Source organism: Gopherus flavomarginatus, chromosome 15 (assembly GCF_025201925.1).
Source record: "Gopherus flavomarginatus isolate rGopFla2 chromosome 15, rGopFla2.mat.asm, whole genome shotgun sequence".
Classification (NCBI taxonomy): Eukaryota; Metazoa; Chordata; order Testudines; family Testudinidae; genus Gopherus; species Gopherus flavomarginatus.
This window is the reverse complement of record NC_066631.1, coordinates 3,903,158-3,922,649: the sequence shown is the minus strand read 5'-3', so window position 1 is coordinate 3,922,649 and position 19,492 is coordinate 3,903,158. Positions and strand designations below refer to the sequence as shown.

General features: G+C 52.4%; 1 protein-coding gene across 2 annotated transcripts in view; it reads right to left on the bottom strand.

Moving 5' to 3' along the window:
* OSBP2 (oxysterol binding protein 2) overlaps window positions 1–19,492 on the bottom strand; it is a 374,084-nt gene that overhangs the window by 119,641 nt on the left and 234,951 nt on the right. The window contains exon 3 of one of the 2 annotated variants that reach the window (XM_050923730.1): window positions 19,133–19,383. In XM_050923730.1, the coding sequence (XP_050779687.1) occupies window positions 19,133–19,383 (251 nt within the window). Of the gene's footprint in view, window positions 1–19,132; window positions 19,384–19,492 lie in introns of those variants that run through there. The other variant, XM_050923732.1, reaches the window with a different exon arrangement.

Here is a 19,492-nt window from a genome sequence, read left to right as displayed (position 1 = left end):
GGCCTGACCTCCCTCGAAGCAGCTACACAAGGAGCAGAGCCAGCATGGGGGGAGCAGCTGGCTCTCTGGGGATCACCACGACACGGTTTGGAAATGGGTGTTCTAGTACTTTGTCTGGTCTCGCTGGGAGGGATGCAGTGGCACCGATTCCCCGCAGCTTGTTCTGCACTTCGATGAGTCCAAAATGGCTTTGTTCACATTTTACAGAACACAGATCCAGCAGGAGCCAGAGTGGATATTTCCGCCTGGCCTTTTGCAGAACAACTTACCACAAAAAGAACACCCAGGTTGTGCTTTGGGCCATGCACAGGCCCCTTGGAGTGCATTGGCGCACTAAACATGGCCCCAGCCTGCTGTGCTACTTATTTCCAATAAGTGCTTAGTGCAAACACGCACAGCTTCTTAACAGGCCTCCAGCCCGCATCCCAGGAGCTTTCACCTCTCTCAGGCATCCTCTCTCAGCCCACAAACTCACTGGAATTAACTCCATGGCAAACTGGCACTGTCAGAGGTGGAGCCCACAGCGTCGGGACACAGATGAGGTGGCCTTAATACCATGCAGGTGGTGCAGCAGGGCTGGGTTCTGCCCTATGCCTGAGCCATGACTGGGGACCAGATTCCCCGACGCCGTACATCACCCAGAGCAGTCAATGGCACCTAGCCTGAGTTCCTTATAACCAAACGGGAGGGCTGTTTCCATGAACGTTGCTGCTGGCCGGATTGTCTGTGAACAGCGCTCGGCTCAGGGAGCTGAGGAGCAGTGAACAATGGCACCGCGTATCTGTGAGACTCAGAGGCTAACAAAGGCCCTGTGGTGCTACAATGGGCAGAGCCAGAGAAGGGATTAAAATACAATGAAATATGTAGTGTTATTAGCAGCCCTTCACGATTCTCCCCTGAATGCACCAATATCCATAACGTACAGACACGTGGCAGCTGTTGGAAAGTCTAAACTCTTTAGCCAACATCTCCAGTGTCTGGTTAAAGAACAATATAGATCACAGCTTGGATTGGCCCAGGCGGTATCGATCAGGGCTCACCTTGCTGTGCTGGCAAACTGTTATCAGCATAAGAAAGTATGTGGCTGTTATTCTATCTGAGCGGGCAATCTCGACAGGGCCTCTCTGCCTGGAGAACCCAGAAAGTCAAAACTGTTGGCTGCTCTATCTGCTACATACAAGTCCCTTCCCTGCTGTCATGGCAACAATTATCCAGGGCGGGTGTGTTTGAACCATTCTCTTCCCAAAAGCCAGACCAGAAAAATCCCCCCTCACACTGGGACTGAGATAATCTTGCCATTTGGTGGGGCAGGGCCTTTGAAATGCAGGCTGGAAAGGCCAGGAGATGTCTTTGTCCTTGAAGCCCAGATGGCAGCCCATAGGACGGGCTCTGGAGTGTCCCAGACAACAGAAGCATGCTACACTGCTGAGAAATGCTGCATTTTAGAGAGGGGAGCTGGGAGTTAGTGCAGCTCACTCTGGCCCCCTTCTGATGGCACCTGTGGCTCAGTTTCCCTGCAGGAGATGGTCACCCCCTTGCTGATCTGACCCTTCTGGCCAAGCCACAAGTCCCAACACGAACAGCTTTTCCAGGAACACTCTGAGCCTTCTTGGGCCCCAGCCATTTGCAAGGCCTGTGTGACCTCCCTCTTCTCCCTTGACTGAAGATGTGTCACAACGCCACCTCTGGGTGGCACCCTAAGAGATCCCAGACTCATGCTACCTGCTTCAGTTTTCTCCAGGGCCACGTCCTAAGACTGCCTCTCTCCCCACCCTCCTCCCAGCCCAGACATCTTCAGTCTCCCCCCGCCACCCAGAGCACCTCTCCCAGCTGCCTGTGAGCAGGCAGCTTAGCCTACCTGGCTCTCAGGAGAGTGCTGCTGCAGCCACCACTGCCACCCCACCCTTTTCCCCCTCCCCGAGCCAGCAGGGAGCCTCACCATAGGCCCGGCCTCTTCCAGGCTTCCCTCCCTCAACCCAAGGGGGTTCTTCAGAACCCAGCCCCCTCCCCCAGCAAGCCTAGTGTTCTGGGAGGAAACCAGGCAAAGGGGAAAGCTGGGGCCAGAGTTCCTCCTTGAGGCCCAGCTCACCCCATGACAGAGGGTGGAGGGATCCAGCTGGAGCATCTGCATAACACAGAGGAACCCAGAGATCACTACACTGGAACAGACCGGGGTGCCCTGTCTGGCAGTGGCCAGGCCCAGAAGAGGACGGCTCAAGGAACCTCACCGTGGGCATGTGTGCAACAAACTGCCAAGATGAGATGTTTCCTCCTAACTCTCTATCCGTCAGAGACTGGCTCATGCCCTGACATGAGGTCCAGGCACCAGCATCAGCCAAGCCTTTCAGCTTGTTTTGCTAACAAGAACTTTGTGTGTCAACCCGTGGATCTCGTCACAGACTTGCAAGGACTGGGATGGGGGCAGACGACAGTGTGAGCGCAAACCGCCTCTAGGCTTCATTTGAAAGATGCTCTCTTTTGGTTAGAGTCAGGCCTCGGCTCTGAGAATGGGTGGTTCAGAGTCACAGGATGTGCTAGTGGTGAAGAATAATCCAAGCAGCCACAGCAGGGTTTGCATCCTCTTTACCTCGGCCTGTTGAATGAAACACAGCCTCCGATTTCAGCATCCGGCCTGCGCCGAGCACAGAACCTTGTTCCAATCCCACCGAAAGTATCACCGTAGCTTCCTTCTCAGGCTGAACAACTGGTGATTTTGCTCAACAACTGTGAAATCTCTAGTGCAGAGGGAGCCACGCAAGGTCTCAGAGGTGTGGCTGAGGCAGAAAGCAGGTCCTAATGGATGTACCATACAAACCCCAGAGGCACAGAGAGGAACTTGGGGGAAATGCGCTCCCTGGCTGGAGAGGAGAACTTCGTGGCTTCCCCTTATATTTAAACCATCTCTTAACAAGCGTGTGCCTTGAGAAAAGTGCTCTGTCCAGGACGAGCTCTAAGTCAAAGAGGAGAAGGTCTCCAGTCATCTCAAGGCAAATAAGGAAGCCTGGAATGCCGGCAGCTGTCCAAGGCACTGCAGTGAACTCCAGCTCTTTATGCTCTTCGAGCTCCTTGCCAACAGCTCTCCAGCTTGGTGGAGTGACTCACAGAAATCACAGCAATGAGATGCTAACAAGCAGTTGTCATCTGGCCCAATCCATGATGGGCTTTTCACAGGGTGGCGAGTGAGATGGCACAAGTGCTTTCAGTGGTTTGTGAGTACAGCTCGGCGTGGTACCAGAGCATCAGCTGCCACGAAAGGCCAATGCTGCCCTCAGAGAATGAGCAGAGCTGCCACTGGCTCCACGGAGCCGCACACGGAGAGCAGAGGGCACTGCCTGGCCACACGTGAACAAGTGGCGACTCACACAAGGATCACTGCAAATATTGGTTTTATTAGTTGCAGCGTGAGCTCAGCACACTGGGCCATACTACACGGCACAATGGACCCAAGTCTGCAGGAGGAGCGCCCACCCCCATGGCACTGAGAATGGGCATAACGCACGCTGCTGCCATGTGGCAGCGGTTTATGTATTTCTGTACAAGGAGGAAAGCAAATGTGGAGGCAACTCACAGCAAGAGCTCCTCGACCCAACCCCTGGAGAGACCCCATGCTTCCCTCCCCAGACACACAGCCATCTGCCATCCTGCTGCTCTCTCCTCCCGGTTACCCTGAGGGTCTCCCTTCTGCAGGCACCACTCACCAGGCTTATCCACTGGAGAAGTAGCTTCAAGATGACTTGAGAGGCTTTTCTACCCAGCTGCCCCGTCTTGGCAGGAGAGAGGGTGGGGAGCTGAACAAGGCCTGGGTCACAGCAGAGTCCTAGGAGGCTGGAGGGAGAGCAGCTGAAGCCAGCTCCGAGCTCTCTCCCTTCTGTAGCACACGTAAAGAGGGGTCTAGGTCAACCACAGTCTACATACTAGCCCAGCTCCTACAGCCAGCCTTGCTCCCCAGCTCCAACAGCCCCTCCTGGCTGGACCTGATTCCCCCCCGACCCCCCACCTCTGGCCCCAGTGATCCCTCCGGCCAGGCCTGGTCCCCTGCACACAGGTTGAAAGAACAGACCGGAAATATTTGTGAGCTGCACTCCGGCTCTGCACTGATAATCCAATTAACTCTCCTCTTTTGGGCGAAGCTGGAGACAATGAGGCTGCTGCAGTCAGGTCACGCCAGGGCAGGGAGCAGGGAGTGAAATGCTGGGTGCCTGGCTGCAGTGAACAAGCACAACCCACAGCCAAACAGCAGCGTTCTGGGACAGGTGGGCCCAGTGCCCGATTCTGTGGCAAACTCCGCAGCCAGGGGAGAGTGTGGGGTGGCCCTGCTGCTGCTTTTCCACTGGAGGAGAATTAGATTTGGGTCAGGATATGTGGGAAGTGTCTCTGTGAATGACACAGACAAAGGAACTGCAGAACCCCTCTATATATTCTCTGGGCTGGGCTTCATACCGTGAGACAGGGTCTGCATCACAAGGCAGAAAATGCCTGGACTTGCAGGATTTGATGAAGATTTTATGGAAAGTGGGGTGTCCAGCCAGAGTCCCTGGTAGCCTCCAGGGCAGGGATTTCCCTATGTCCCCCCTTGAATCTTCCCAACACCCCTCTCAGTTCTGTGAACTAGTTACATGGAGTGTTGCCAATTTAGTGATTGTTTGAAAATATGACTTGAAATTAAAACATTAATACACACTTTACAAGCATATCAAGTGTATGATAAAATACATGTATCTGAAAAAGTATAATAGATTGAAAAGTATGAACACAGACTAGCTTCCTGATACAGGTGGTGTTTTTTATGACAATGTCAGTGCATTCATTTCGGTGATGTTGGCCAACCTAATAATTTCAAATGATGATTTGGAAGCAAAGTCTAAATGAGCTCTCCCTGACAGCCAGTGATGAGCTGGGGGCTGGCGGGAAAGGCTTCAGGACCAGGCTGTATTTACATTCACACTTAATCTACCTAGGTATCCAGCAAACAGAGCTGCATTGCCCAAGTGATAGATTTTGGCTGGGGTTGGGTTACAAATCACTTGAATGCGGGGGGGGGGGGGGGCGTTAATGAAATGTTGTTATTCTTATTGTATGAGAAAAGGGCAGTAGAACTGTTGACTGAGGGAGTCAAGAGAGAGGGTGGGGACAGGTGTTTTGCTTGATGGTCTGCTTGAGTCACAAGTACTATTTGACCTGCCCCTCTTCACTGTTTAAAGACAGAGCTGATCAGGCTCCCTAGAGTCTTTTATTTTGTTAAGTGGCCACCACAGCTGATATCACTGATAATCAGGTCTAAGTGCTTGGACCTGCTGTGGGACAGTGTTTCTGCGGAAGAGATGGCCCAGTCTGCACTAGCAGGGAGGTTCCCTCCACTGAGAGCTCAGCTGAAATCACTGAGAGCTGGTGGAACCACAACGAGAGACCAACTCGCAGAGGTCACAGTGGCAGGTGGCAGCAGAAGGTGACGGCATAGGGCCATTGGGAACCGAGCGATGGAGTGAACAGTGGCACAGCGAACCGCAGTGGGCAGAGTGAACAGGGAGCAGCTGGAGGAACAAGCAAGGTGCCTTCTTGCCCCCCACCTGGGAGGTGAACTCATGTGAAAGCACCTCTGAACTCTGAGTCTCCACTGACCAAGGACAACACCAGTGAGTGTTAATGAGGCTGTTAAGAATGCTGGAGACATAATACAGTTCATGCAAACAAACTGGCTGTGGCATCCTACTTTCTATCTAAGGAAGAGATACCACACACTATAAACTGGAGGCCAACGTTAAGTGCATTGTCACTTGTTCATCCTGTGTGCAGGTGCCTGGTTCTGAACCAGGTTCCGAACTGGTTCCGAACAAGACCAGCAAATGCTCACTATCTTTCTGCAAGAAACTCAACTGACTGGCTAGAAGCATGTGGTGCAACAGTGAAGAACTCTCTCACAACATTAAGAAAATTTGCATACATGGCTGACGAATGCACCGATGCAAATAGACATCAAGCATTAAGTCATTGCATATGTTATCCTGATGTCAGTGATAGGCCAGTAGATGCATTTCTAGATGTTCAAGTTATAGAAGACACATTGGCTGCATCTGCGACAACCCACATCTAAGGGCTTGTCTACATCAGAAAGTTGCAGCGCTGGTGAGGGAGTTACAGCGCTGCAACTTAGGAGGTGTACACATCTGCAGGGCACCACCAGCGCTGCAACTCCCTGTTTGCAGCGCTGGCCGTACTCCCGTTTTGTCTAGGGTGTAGAGGATCCAGCGCTGGTGATCCAGCGCTGGTAATCAAGTATAGTCACTTACCAGCGCTTTTCTTGACCTCCGTGGAATAAGCAGGTATCCCAGCATACCTGAGGAAGCTCGGTAATCAAGCTGGTCTCCTTCCCCGGCTTGCTCTCGCGTTCCCCGAACCCCGAGCAAGCAGGTCTCCTTCCCAGAGGTTTGCTGGGTGGTTCCGGGAAGGCGAGAGCAAACCGGGGAAGGAGACCAGCTTCGCCGCGGTTTGCTCTCGCGTTCCGCGAACCACCCTGCAAACCGCAGGGAAGGAGACCTGCTTGTTCGGGGAACGCGAGAGCAAACCGCGGCGAAGCTGGTCTCCTTCCCCGGTTTGCTCTCGCGTTCGCCGAACCCCCGAGCAAGCAGGTCTCCTTCCCTGCGGTTTGCAGGGTGGTTCGCGGAACGCGAGAGCAAACCGGGAAAGGAGACCAGCTTCGCCGCGGTTTGCTCTCGCGTTCCGCGAACCACCCTGCAAACCGCAGGGAAGGAGACCTGCTTGCTCGGGGTTCGGGGAACGCGAGAGCAAACCGGGGAAGGAGACCAGCTTCGCCGCGGTTTGCTCTCGCGTTCCCCGAACCACCCTGCAAACCGCAGGGAAGAAGACCTGCTTGCTCGGGGTTCGGGGAACGCGAAAGCAAACCGGGAAAGGAGACCAGCTTCGCCGCGGTTTGCTCTCGCGTTCCCGGAACCACCCAGCAAACCGCAGGGAAGGAGACCTGCTTGCTCGGCGGTTCGGGGAACGCGAGAGCAAACCAGGGAAGGAGACCAGCTTCGCCGCGGTTTGCTCTCGCGTTCCCCGAACAAGCAGGTCTCCTTCCCTGCGGTTTGCACGGTGGTTCGCGGAACGCGAGAGCAAACCGCGGCGAAGCTGGTCTCCTTTCCCGGTTTGCTCTCGCGTTCCCCGAAACCCCTTGAAGCCGCCCAACAGCGCTGCAGTGTGGCCACATCTAACACCACTTGCAGCGCTGGTTGCTGTAAGTGTGGCCACTCTGCAGCGCTGGCCCTATACAGCTGTACTAATACAGCTGTAACAACCAGCGCTGCAAAATTTTAGATGTAGACATACCCTTAGAAGAGTTAAATGCTTGTCAACTGGACCCCAAAGAGATGGCTGCTTAGCATTTGATGGAGCTGCAAACTTCTCTGGATGACATGGTGGAGCACAAACTTTGCTCAGAGAAAAGTGTAACCCTAATCTCTCCTATACAGACTGCAGAGGCTATCTACTCCAACTAGCATCAGTACGAGCTGCAGACTCTTCAAAAGACATTCAAAAAGCTATAAATGTAACGGGTGATCTGAGGTAGCCAGACGCAAGTAACTTGGCACTGAAGTTTAGGAAGGGTCTTAATGCCCCATCTTTCTCCCTCCCGGAGGATTAGATGACATGGCACTGTATGACACTGGGCTGATTTACTGCTGATGCCAAAATCCCACCATTCAGCAACTAGCAATCATCACTACCTTGGAATCAAACCGAGGCTTCTAGCTTGCCTTTGGTCCATGCCCACAGCTCCCAAGTGTGTCAGTGTCAGCTCTGCTCTGGGAGAGTTTACAATACTTAATTCTAACTGAAGATTTTCTCTCACTTTCCCTGATTTCCGGAGCAAACGGGACCTTGCAAGAACCAACACCTGGGGCCAGGGGGCTCAGGGCAATGTCAATCTATAAAACAAAAACCAGGCACCTGCACACATCTGTTCCCCGGACATGGCCCCAGCGGAGTCCTGAACACCTGAACGCAGGGTCGGGGTGGAAAAGGAAGTGCTGGGGCTGCCTGCACTACTCTAGCACACGTGTTGACAGCTGCTTATTTCTTTTACTGAGAGGGGAGGGAGTCAGCACTTTCTAACGAGATGAAGGGTGTGTCCACACTGCTGTGACTACAGTGGCACAGCGACAGTGCTGCAGACATGCTGCTGTAGCACTGTAGTGTAGATGGTTCCTGCACTGATGGAAGGGCTTTTTCCACTGACGTCGAACAGCGGCTCTCAACCTTCCAGACTGCTGGACCCCTTTCAGGGCTTTGATCTGTCTTGTGTACCCCAAGTTTCACCTCACCTGAAAAGTACTTACTTACAAAATCAGACCTACAAATACACCCATGTCACAGCACATTGTTACTGAACAATTGCTAACTTTCTCATTGTTACCATGGAATATAAATACTGTACTTACATTTCAGTATACAATTTACAGAACAGGATAAACAAGTCATTGTCTGAATGAAATTGTAGTTTGTACTGACTTCGCTGGTGCTTTTTATGTAGCCTGTTGTAAAACTAGGCAAGTATCGAGGTGAGTTTTTGTACCCCCTGGAAGGCCTCTGCATTCTCCCAGGGGTATGTGTACGCTGGGTTGAGAACCACTGACACAGGGAATCCACCTCTCCGAGAGCTGGCTGCTAAGTCCATGGAAGAATTCTCCCGTCGACCTAGCTGTCTCTACGCTGTGAGTTAGGTTGACCTAATTACATTGCAGAGGTGTGACATTTTTCATGGCCATGAGCGATGGAGTTAGGTTGAGCTAAATTTTAGGTGTAGACTAGGCCTAAGAATTACTAATGGTGGCTGAGGAAGCCCTGGCAACTACAGCACAGACCATTTAAAAAGCACTGCGAAGTGCTGGAGTCTATGCGATCAGACTCTGCTGGCTTATTAGCTGGACGTAGGATTTAAATCAGACATCCAGACATGTACAGTGGTTTGTGCGTCACTAAAACAAGCCATTAAAAAGTACTCCCTGGGCCAGAACGTGATCTCAGCTACACCAGTGTTAACCCAGAGAAACTCTGTTAGTTTCAATGCAGTTACTCCAGATTGACCAAGAGCAGATTCTGGTCCCCTATTGACATGGGTTTAGGATTACAGATTAATCCCTCTAGCAGGAGGGTTAGCTTCTTGGTAAAGTAACAATGAATTTACACAACATTTCCTCATTTCAGTTGCCCTCTGCACATGCAGAGAGGGGCCCACACCTGCAGATCCCAGCAAAGGGGGCAGAGGGGATACCACCACCTCCCTCTTGGGAAATGCTCCATTCCTCTGCTACCCCCTATGACCCCATCACAGCCACTGCAATGGGTGGGGAGGTCTCAGCAGAGGCTGAACTTGAAGGGGCCAGAGGAAGGATGGTCTCAGTCCCAGCTAATTCAATACAAACTGGAAAACCCAAACAATCTGTGCAGCCCTGCTGGCTTTCACCATTCACTCGCTCTCTCTGACAGCTAGATCCTGGGCCCTCCTCCAGCGATGAGCCCCACTCCCCCATGGAAAGCAGTTGCAGAGCTGCCCTAAGGGGGCAGTTGAGAATTTCCCTGACAAAAGGGAACCCTCCCCGCCACATCCCGGTGTGCAGCCAGCACAGCTGACTCCTGTGCTCTAGCATAGGGAGCAGCGAGGGTGTGGTGATTCCAGGCCAGCAGTGCACCCCCAACTAGGCCACTCCAGCGGCCATAATTTGGAGAAGCCCCTGGCCAGCTGCAGTGCCCAGGGAGCGGGGAGGTGCCTAGATCCAACTTTCTGTCCTCTCTGTGACAAGCACAGCTCAGCCAGTTACAGGGTTGTGCCCCATCTACTTTCAAACAACCTCAGCCCAGTGCTTATCCCAGGATGGACAGAACTGGCAGTTCTCAGCTGAAGTCACCAGGCAAGCTCCATAGATGTACAGATGACGACGGGCTGATGTTTTCACTTGGCCTTGTGCCCACTTGCTGGCCATTCTCATGGAAAGCCAGCATGGGTTAAAGCAGTGAATTTGCACAGGAGTCGCGTTTACGCTGGGGGTGCCTCCAGAAATCCCTTCCCCTGATGGCAACATTAAGTGCTGACAGGCCCAAGCATAACCTGGACAAACCAAGGGAGTCGAAATGCCGTGTGTCAGCACCCCCCTACAGACACGTCTCCACCCTGGGTCATCAGCAATGCATGCCGTGAGCTCCCTCGTATAGGACAAAGGCAAGAGAAGAGAACTGGCATGCGGACTTCAGGGCACACGCAGAGAGCAGAGCAGAGCCGGCTGGGTGTCACCTGGGACAGCACCACAGCTTCACAGTGAATACTCCTGCTTCCTGCTGAGCGGAGCCATGGGAAAGCGAAGCTGCATTACGCTGCACGGGTAGGACAGCCGTTGTACTTTGCCGGAGACCCCGGCCTCTCACAGCAGCTCCGTTTGCTGGAATGCGGCGCTAAATGCGCCCATGTGGGTCCCAGAAGGGCGAGCTGTGCTTCCCACCCCAAGGGCGCAGTCGGGGAACAAATGCTGTCTGTGCTGGCACTGTAATAACCATTCCCCAAGAGCCAACAAGCACTAACTGCAGCCAAACCCACTGGTAAGTGAGTGGGAATGAACGACTGCTGTGGGCACACTGGAAAGCAAGAAAAGCCCTGGAAGCCCAGGAGTGGGAAGCACCTCACTAAACTTGTCCTGGTTGTCAGCTTGTTTGAGCACCTGCAGGGCTCAGCTGCACTGGGAATCAGGCTGCTTAGGTAGCTACCTAACTTTAGGCACCCAAGTTCGAAAATTCTGGCCATAAAGAGCTCCAGGTGCTAGCTTTGCTCACAGCCTGATGCTCAGGCTTAGCATGCCATGTGGGAGACTTGGCTTTTAGTCCGGGCGAGACCCTCTTGCTGCCGGACTAATAGGATCCAGGAGCCTTGAAGGGGTCAACAATGACCTCACTGGCTGAATGAAGTATGGCACTGCAGGATTCTTCACTTCAGTACTAAACTGTTCACATGTTGCTGTGTGCAGTTAAACGGCTGCTGTGTCCCACCCCAAAGGTGGCTGCATTTCAGCAAGTTCCTTTCCTTGGGAACAAATCTATCACACAGCAGAGTTGTATCATTTGTGTCACTGGCTGATGGCGTTTGTGTGACAATGTTACATCACTGCACCCTGACACAACATCGCACGTAGGTGCATGGAGATTAGAGGAAACTCCCACACATGGGATAGGGAGCTTTCTCATGGAACGGGAGACAGCAGGTGCCTGTGCAGCCAGACCTTAGTTCAAGCAGCACAGCTGAGATCAGGCATGGCCCCAGGGCTCCTGATAGAGATAAATGGTGACTGTAATTCAATGAATTGTGACAACGTAAAGGCACTGATAATGGCCATCAAATTAGAATACACTCTCCTTTCCACAGATTATGTTACTCCAGCTAGACAGGATCTGATTTACTGACATGAATCCCATGGCAATGTTTCTCCTCCACAGCAGCCACTGCGAGGCAGTCAGTGCGCAGTGTGAACGCTGTCAGAGAGGAAAGCCCAGGCCCAGATCCTGCCGGGTTATTGTTCTAACAAGTGAATTTCACATCGCATATGCCCATCGATTAGCTGGTTATCAGGGTCAGTCACTCCACTCACAGACACCCGACACTAGCTAGACCTTCTAATAGCCGATTCCAACACCCCACCTGGCTGCTGTGAGTTGGGGTTGCCTGTCCTCTCATCACTCACCCTGTAGGGAGGGTGAATGCCCCTGATAGGGAAGAAGTTATTTCAGGGGACAGGTTGATAATGATCAAGTTTCTATTGGACTAATTGTATCGAGCATACTTAAAATTCCCCCCTATGATTTCAGTTAGTTACAGGATTCTTCTTCTCTTCAATCCTAAACGCTGTATAGTGGTGCTGTCTGCTGTTAAATGGCTGCTGCATACTACCCCTGAAGTGGCTGCATTTCAACAGATGATGTGATTCCTCTATTTATAGCTTGTAAATCAGTTTGCAAAAACTGCTAAGTGCACTGGGATCCTCTGGGCACAAGATAATCCACAACTGTTTCATCACACAGCATCTCTGAGCATTCTTCTATAAGAGTTAATTACAGCATCCGAAGAGTTCTTCTGAGCTGAAGACTGAGGCCAGAAACCTGACCGGTGCCTGGTACAATAGTGATATTGTACTTTTGATTGATCTCCACTCCCTCTGCGGCTACAGTCTCCTGGGAAAAGCTGAGCTCCCTCCACAGGCAGTGCAGCCAGTGGGAATTGAGGGCACTCAGAGCTGTGCAGGAGGAAGGCAGAGGTGGTCACACAATGAACTGGCTCTCAGTAACTTGGGAAGAGGGATAGTTACTGGGCCTAGACAAAACACCCTAGTAATAAAAATACCAGGGTGTTAAAATACCGCTCCCCAACTTGTGCCCTTCCTCATAAAGCCCCTGGGCCCTAGTGAGCTTCAGTTAGTGCTTCTGACCCTAGCTGCTGTTTGGCTGATTCTGCTGGCACTGGAGCATCTGCTCTTTCTGTGCAACCCTCCCACAGCCAAGCTGGCTGGTAGCTGGTCTCCCGTGACCATACGGACCGACAGCTGGTCCTTTAGCTCCCATCAACAGGAGTGGGCTTTATTTCGTACCTAGTACCCCCTGGCAGGGCCGGCTCTAGCCATTTCGCCGTCCCAAGCACGGCAGCACGTCACAGGGCGCGCTCTGCTGCTCGCCGGTCCCGCGGCTCCGGTGGACCTCCCGCAGGCTTGCCTGCGGCTGCTCCACCAGAGCCGCAGGACCAGTAGACCCTCCACAGGCATGCCTGCCGCCCTCCTGGCAACCGGCAGAGCGCCCTCTGCGGCATGCCGCCCCAAGCACGCGCTTGGCGCGCTGGGGCCTGGAGCCGGCCCTGCCCCCTGGGGGTTCAGAGGCACTGAGGAGGAGGGCGAAGGGTAGCTGGTGTATGCTGTGCGGGTGAGGGGGGCACCAAGAAGCTTCCTTCTCATGGAGCACTTTGGTGGACGTGCTTGTGCTGATGTGAGCATGCCCAGAGATGCATCCCCTGAACAGTGACCGGAGCTCTTACCAGGAGCCTGGGCTACTTTCTTTCTCTCCTCCTGCTCCCTGTTTTGTTACTTGAATGAGCCTGGAAGCAGGAACCAAGGGGCTAGAGGTTAACATCCTTCCCCAGGTCACGGCATGAGGATGAGAAGGAATGCAGGAGCTCAAGGCCAGTAGGAGGGAAAGTGTAAGAGGAGCCAGAGGAGCTTCCTGTGTGAGCTCTTTCTCTCCAGCACAGTGCCAGGGAGAGTGGAGCGCAGCAAGGAAACCAGGGCCAAGGTTCTGTGTCAGCAGATCCAGTGTGGAAAAGGCTGCCGGGCTCAAAGCCTGTTCCAGGGGACACGAGTCTCCCTTTCGAGATGGGTCAGCATCACAACACCCTGCCCTCCATAGCTCAGTTTGCTTCTGCCCACCTTGAATTGCTTTCCCCCTCCTGTGCTCTGCTGGGGTGGGGCGAACACACGAGGACATGAAGCATTTGGGAGACAGAAGAATTGATTTTAGTGGCATTTTAAGATGGACTATTACTGGGCAAACCTGTCTGAAGTCCCTTCACCTAAAGAGTCTGCTCCTTGGGCATTCTCAAACCTTGCTACTGGCCTACTGAAAACCACCCCAGTCTGCATGCACCTGGCACCTGCTGCTCCTGGAGATGGCTGGCTCTAGCTAACCCTTAAAGAATAAAAGAAATTAATTCCTTACTGACTGGTCAGACACAGGGCTCAAGCCTGTTCTCCTCCCTCCTGAGTGGTACTACTGCATTCAATGTGGTACCTGGGCAACTGGGGCAAGCCGAATTCAGCCCATATATTTGCACTCAAACATCTGCTCAGATGGTGCCTGACTAAAATAGAACCGCAGACATTAGCCAGACGGATAGTTTAGCTGCCCCTGAACTTCACAGAAGCACAATCCAACCCCATTAGGAACCTATTTCCAGCTCCACCTACAGCTTTTTAAACTCTTCCTGACTCCCAAACTGGTTTCCTCTGACACACGAGTCTCTCTTACCTTCTGTGTGCTTGCAAAATTATTCAGAGGGCTCCTTCTTTGCTCACTGGAATAGTCTCTGCAGCACAGCATGGTGCTTTTCATCGCAGCTCCTCTAATTAGCCTCTGAATTGGTCTCTCCTTATTTTTATGCACCTCCCACTCCTCCTCCAGAGCAGATTGTTCCTTGCCTTTCTGTGCTGCCTGCTTATCGCTCTTCATAGCCTCACTCACTGACATCAGCCTGCTCCTTGGTTAGGCTCAACTGGGCTCAAAGGCAGCTGCATTGTCTCATCAACATGGCTATGTAATAGTTAACAATTATTAGTGGAGAGGAGAGGAAGGATACCCACTAGTTAGGTCAATAGCCTAGGACCTGGGCCCAAGTCCTTTCTCTGCCACAGATTTCATCTGGGATCTTGGGCAAGTCACTTTTTCTCTCTCTGTCTCAACACCCCCCCCCCAAGGATAGTAATCCTTCGGTACTGCGCAGGGGGGCTGTGAGGATAACGACATTACAGACTGTGAGCGCCAATACCATCGTAGTGGGGTCAGGTAAGTACTTAAGGCAGATAGCTATCTCCATCGCTGTATCATATTCCAGACAAGGGACTTCCCTTCTGGGGCATTTGACCCCCTTCCTGAGCAAGAGGAAGGGAATTCTGGATGGAGAGCGTTGGGAAGCCAGCCAGGGCACAAAACTTCCAGACTCTGAGTTCACCATTTTAACCTCTCCTAAAAAAATAATTAGCTGGCATGTGCTGCTGCCGTCTTTCTGCTGACAAGCCTTCCTCTCCCATCCTACACAGCACTAACATAGGGACAAAGAGAGCCAAATTCTGCTCTCCTTTACCCCAGTGTAAACCCAAAGAAATACCATCGAAGGTAGAAGAGTCACTCCCAGTTTACCCTAGAGGAAGGCAGAGCTGCATGGGGCCCAGTGTCACACCCCCACGGCCCTCTCCCTCTGGGGCTCCCCTGGGGAGGCAGGTCAGCACTGTATGTTGCTAACGGTGTTTTGCAAGCATCACAAGGCATTTTGGGAAGGGTTAAAGGTGTGAGTGTGGAGTGGAAGATTCCTTTGCAGGTTGCGAAAGGTTGAAGGGGAGGAAGAGAGCAGAGAACGGGCTAACTTGACACTTCAGCTAGCTCAGTCCGAAGATAAGACGCTGGCCCCAGTCGAAGGTCACGGTGCTCGACAAGCCTATCTTATCCAACCCCAGCCAGCGATGAGAAAAGAAGAACTGAACTGAGCAGGACTGCAGAGACTGCAAAAACGAACGAGACGGCGAAGGCCAGCGAAAGGGAAAACAAAGTCTCGCATCCATGGAGCTGGTGTGTTTTGGGAAAGTTGAGAAGGCCACAGAAAGCCGGTTTGGACTGGTACAAAGAGCACCAAGAGCAGAGGTCCCTGAACGAAACACCCCAAAAGAACCCAGGACTTAAAAACCCTCCCAAGAGCCAAAGCAAGTCAGAGATTAACAGCGGACCCAGGATGACCCATGAACAGGACAAGAACTCCTGTCCACCCCTCCCCCTATTCTTCTTACATTACACCCAGGCTTGGCCAGCCTAGGGTAGTGCGGGTGTGAGTATGAAAGTGGGTCAGGGCTTGGGGCACTAACGCTTTCTTCCTTCCTCTGAGTAACACTCACTGCTGTTATTTTATTAATAAAGCGTTAAAACTTAGACACTCGGTGTGCTCCATTATCTCCTCCCCTAAAGATCCTGTGGCCTCAATCTGATCACCTGATGCTTCAGGCAGATTTATGTTACCAATCTGTCACACCAGCATGTCTAGAACATGCTCAGTTCACCTCACCTAACAGAGGAGCGTTCAGCAAACTTACAGAAAGAGGGCGGCAGTACTATTTTATCTATCTATGTATCTATTTTGTTTCTGGTTGTTGGACATTCCTCTCCATGGCTCTAGGGACATTCACACAATCAGATCAGACCCAGCCAGATAAAATCCACAAATACATGATGTACAATGGGATGTAGCCCATGCTGGCCATATTCCTGACTAAAAGCACAAAACCCAGACCTCCCGCAAGAACACCCTCCTCCACTCTGACCCAAACGCTCGAGCAGGAGAGCTCTGCGACATGCTTTACCAATAAACAATGGACCAAAGTGGGGAGCAAGGTTCAGAATTCAGAAGCTCTCCCATATAAACCAGCACCCCCACAGACAACAAGGGGAGCAGTAAAGAGGGGAAAGGAATCTCTAAACTAATCTAGGCTCAAATTATTTAGGATTTTGCAAGCCCAAACTAGCCCCTTAAACTCCACCTGGATGCCAACTGGCAGCTAATGCTGATTCCGGTGCTCATGGTATCAACTTCTGCTTAACAAAGGCAGCCCCGCCACATTCTGCCTGAGCATCAGCTCTCAGATGGTCCAAGCTGTAGCTCCACGTAGAGCATGTGGCAGCAAGTTAATCTCAGGTGGACAAAGGCCATGTGCTCTTCACTAGACACACAAGGAAAAAAGCACTCGGCCACAGACGCTGCTGGAGCATCTAGGAGCAGCCCTGGATCTAACAACAATCCTAAACTGTGAATGAGGGAAACAAATGGGAGGGGTATTCCCTCAGTCGAGGCTGCTCATTGAATCTCTGCCAACTGCTCATTGCATCTTCCAGTCTGCTAACATCAGTTCAGTCATTCCTGGACTGAGGCTCAGCCAGCTATCTTCTAAATCTTCCCCGGTACAGCCATTGCACAGCAAGGAGAGAGCGAGAGGACTGCATGTCGCCAGCACACTAAAACCACCACAGCCAACATCTGCTCATTAAACCTCCCCATGGCTTCATGTGCACTCTGAACGGGAGCTGACAGCACGAGATCCTGCAGAACCCCACAGGCGAGAACAACTGCCCACAACTTATGCCTGGGAGCTCTCCTAGACAAAGGGGTGGAGCCACGCCAGGGTGGCTCCATTTACGCCTGCCAGGGATCACAGGCACATCAAAAATAGCTTGCAGTCAGTGGTACCAATGGCCGCAGTCAGTGGTACCAATGGCCACGCGCTGCCTCGCAGTCGGTGGTACCAATGGCCACGCGCTGCCTCGCAGTCGGTGGTACCAATGGCCACGCGCTGCCTCGCAGTCGGTGGTATCAGAGGTAGCTGACAGACCTAAAACAATCAGCATGGTCATATGAGCACTTTACCTTCATCTATTGCTAGGAGATGTTTTGGTTCCGTACTTCTCTTTGGTAATAATTTATACTTGTACAGGGCCAGATTCCGACACCCTGACGCTGTGCAGGGCCCTGTGGCACACAGCGTGAGGGAGGGGAGTAGACTCTGGCTCACGGCGCTTTTCATCTGCAGATCTCATGGGAGGGTCAGTGTCATTACCTCCACGTTGACAATGGGGAAACTGAGGCACAGAGTGGCCCAAGATCATACCATGAGTCAATATCAGAGCAGGACATAAAATCCAGATCTCCTGGTTCCAAGCCTGCTGTCCTCTCAACTGGCGCACACTGCCCCTCTGATAGGCTGGGCTGGATAACACCATAAATGATTACTCACTGTCAAGATATATCTTAAGGTGCAAGAGCACCACGAAAAGGTAAGGTGTGGTTGAAGGTAGCACCCAGCAAAGCTGAACAGGTGTAGTGCCCCTGCTGGGAAGAACGGGAAGGCCATTGTAAAGCTTCTTTCCCCAGCCTTTTCCTGGGGTGGTCGGTTGAGTGGGGTAAGGGAGGAGGGGTTAGCCTTTGATTGTGGTGGCTGCTGAACACTAATTCTTGACACTGGACCAGGCGGAATTCTCTAGTACCCTGACCGCCTAGGAGAGGTGCTGGCTATGCACCGCCAAGCATCGTTAATTCAGTTCCAGGATCAGGATCTCCACCAGGCTGCATTCATTCATTAGCAATTATTCCCCTTTTACCGTTAACATTTTGCTTCCTTTATGGAATTTCTGTCCCTTCCTCCCTGCAGGAAAAAATAACCACACCCCTCCCCCCCACCTAGGGTAACCAGATGTCCCAATTTTATAGGTACAGTCCTGATTTTTGGGTCTTTTTCTTATATAGGCTCCTATTACCCCTCACCCTGTCCTGATTTTTCACACTTGCTGTCTGGTCACCCTACCCCACCGTCACAGAACGTTTCACCATGAAGGCAGCCGATGAGAATTCCCCAGCATGCAGGACAACCACAAAATAAGAGCCCTGCACTGTCCTGCAGGGTGCAGTGGGGTGTGTGAACATTAATTGGCTGGTTAGGAGGACATGACCTGCAGTAAACAAACAAGGAGAAGCCGCAGCTGTGCATTTGGGCACCTCTGCTCCAGGTCACTGTCCTGGCATTTAAATGCTAAGGGCTAGATCCCAGCAGCTCCTCTGAAGTCAATGCGGATTTATGCCAGCTGAGGATCTGAATCTGCAGTGGGAATGAACCCACGGTACATCAGCCCCCGACCTGCTGTGCTAGCCAGGTAGCAAGCGACCTGCTCCCCACAGAATGGCCAGAGAGCCTGCGGCTGAGCACTGGGACATTTGGGAGATGCCTCTCCCGTAAGTGGTTTGTGCAGACTTAGCTTATCCAGCCGCTGTCACAGCTGTTCCGAATGGGTCCATGAACACATTACACTACAGACCATTACGCAGCCCGGCTTCTTGTCTCTCTGCTGTGCCTTGTCAAGTCTGAATTCTCTTTGGCTTGTTAACAAACAAGCTGGAATAAATGGCACCTGAGCCTTAACTAAACTCCAAACCGCTCCCAGAGCGCCCATCCCAGCACCAATCCGACACGAAAGCCTTTGCCATTCCCTCCTCCTGTGTGAAAAGCATGGAGAGGAAACGGGGCCAGGGAGGGGAGAAAGACACTTCACGTACCGGGGGAGGACGGGAATGAAGACAAAGGGAAGGAGAGCAGCAGACCGTGGGGAGCGAATGCCTCCTTGTCCTCTTCTGAACAGAACAGTGGAGCAGATGCGCACTCATGCACAGAGTTTACCTGGCACACAGCTATTCACTGCGTGCAGGGACTGGTGAGGAGTTACACACGCCGCAGGCAAGCCAAGCCCCTGCCCACACCCCCGCTACTGCCAGGATTTCCAAGACCACCTGAAGCGACAGAGCACTTACATTGATCATAGCATTGGAGGTGATCCGGAAGAGAGTGGCTCGCTCATTGACGGCTTTGATCTTCTCCCCGCTCTCGGCAGGCAGCTTCAGGTTCTCCAGCTCACTCAGGGACCTCTGGAGAGCTGCCCCGTGCTTGGCAATAAGGTCATTGCACGTGCTTAGATCCTCCAGCTTACTGGCGAGGCTTTTCAGAGTGCTGTGCAGCTCACTCTTGTCAGACTGCGAGGCTGGATCCTCATCACCCGAGTCATCTGGAAAGGGGGGAGTGGGGGGTGGAGAGAAAGAACGATTTCCATGGTTACCACTGGACTGTACTAAACCGTGAAGTCAGGCTGTGCAGTGGAAGTGAATCAAGGGCTC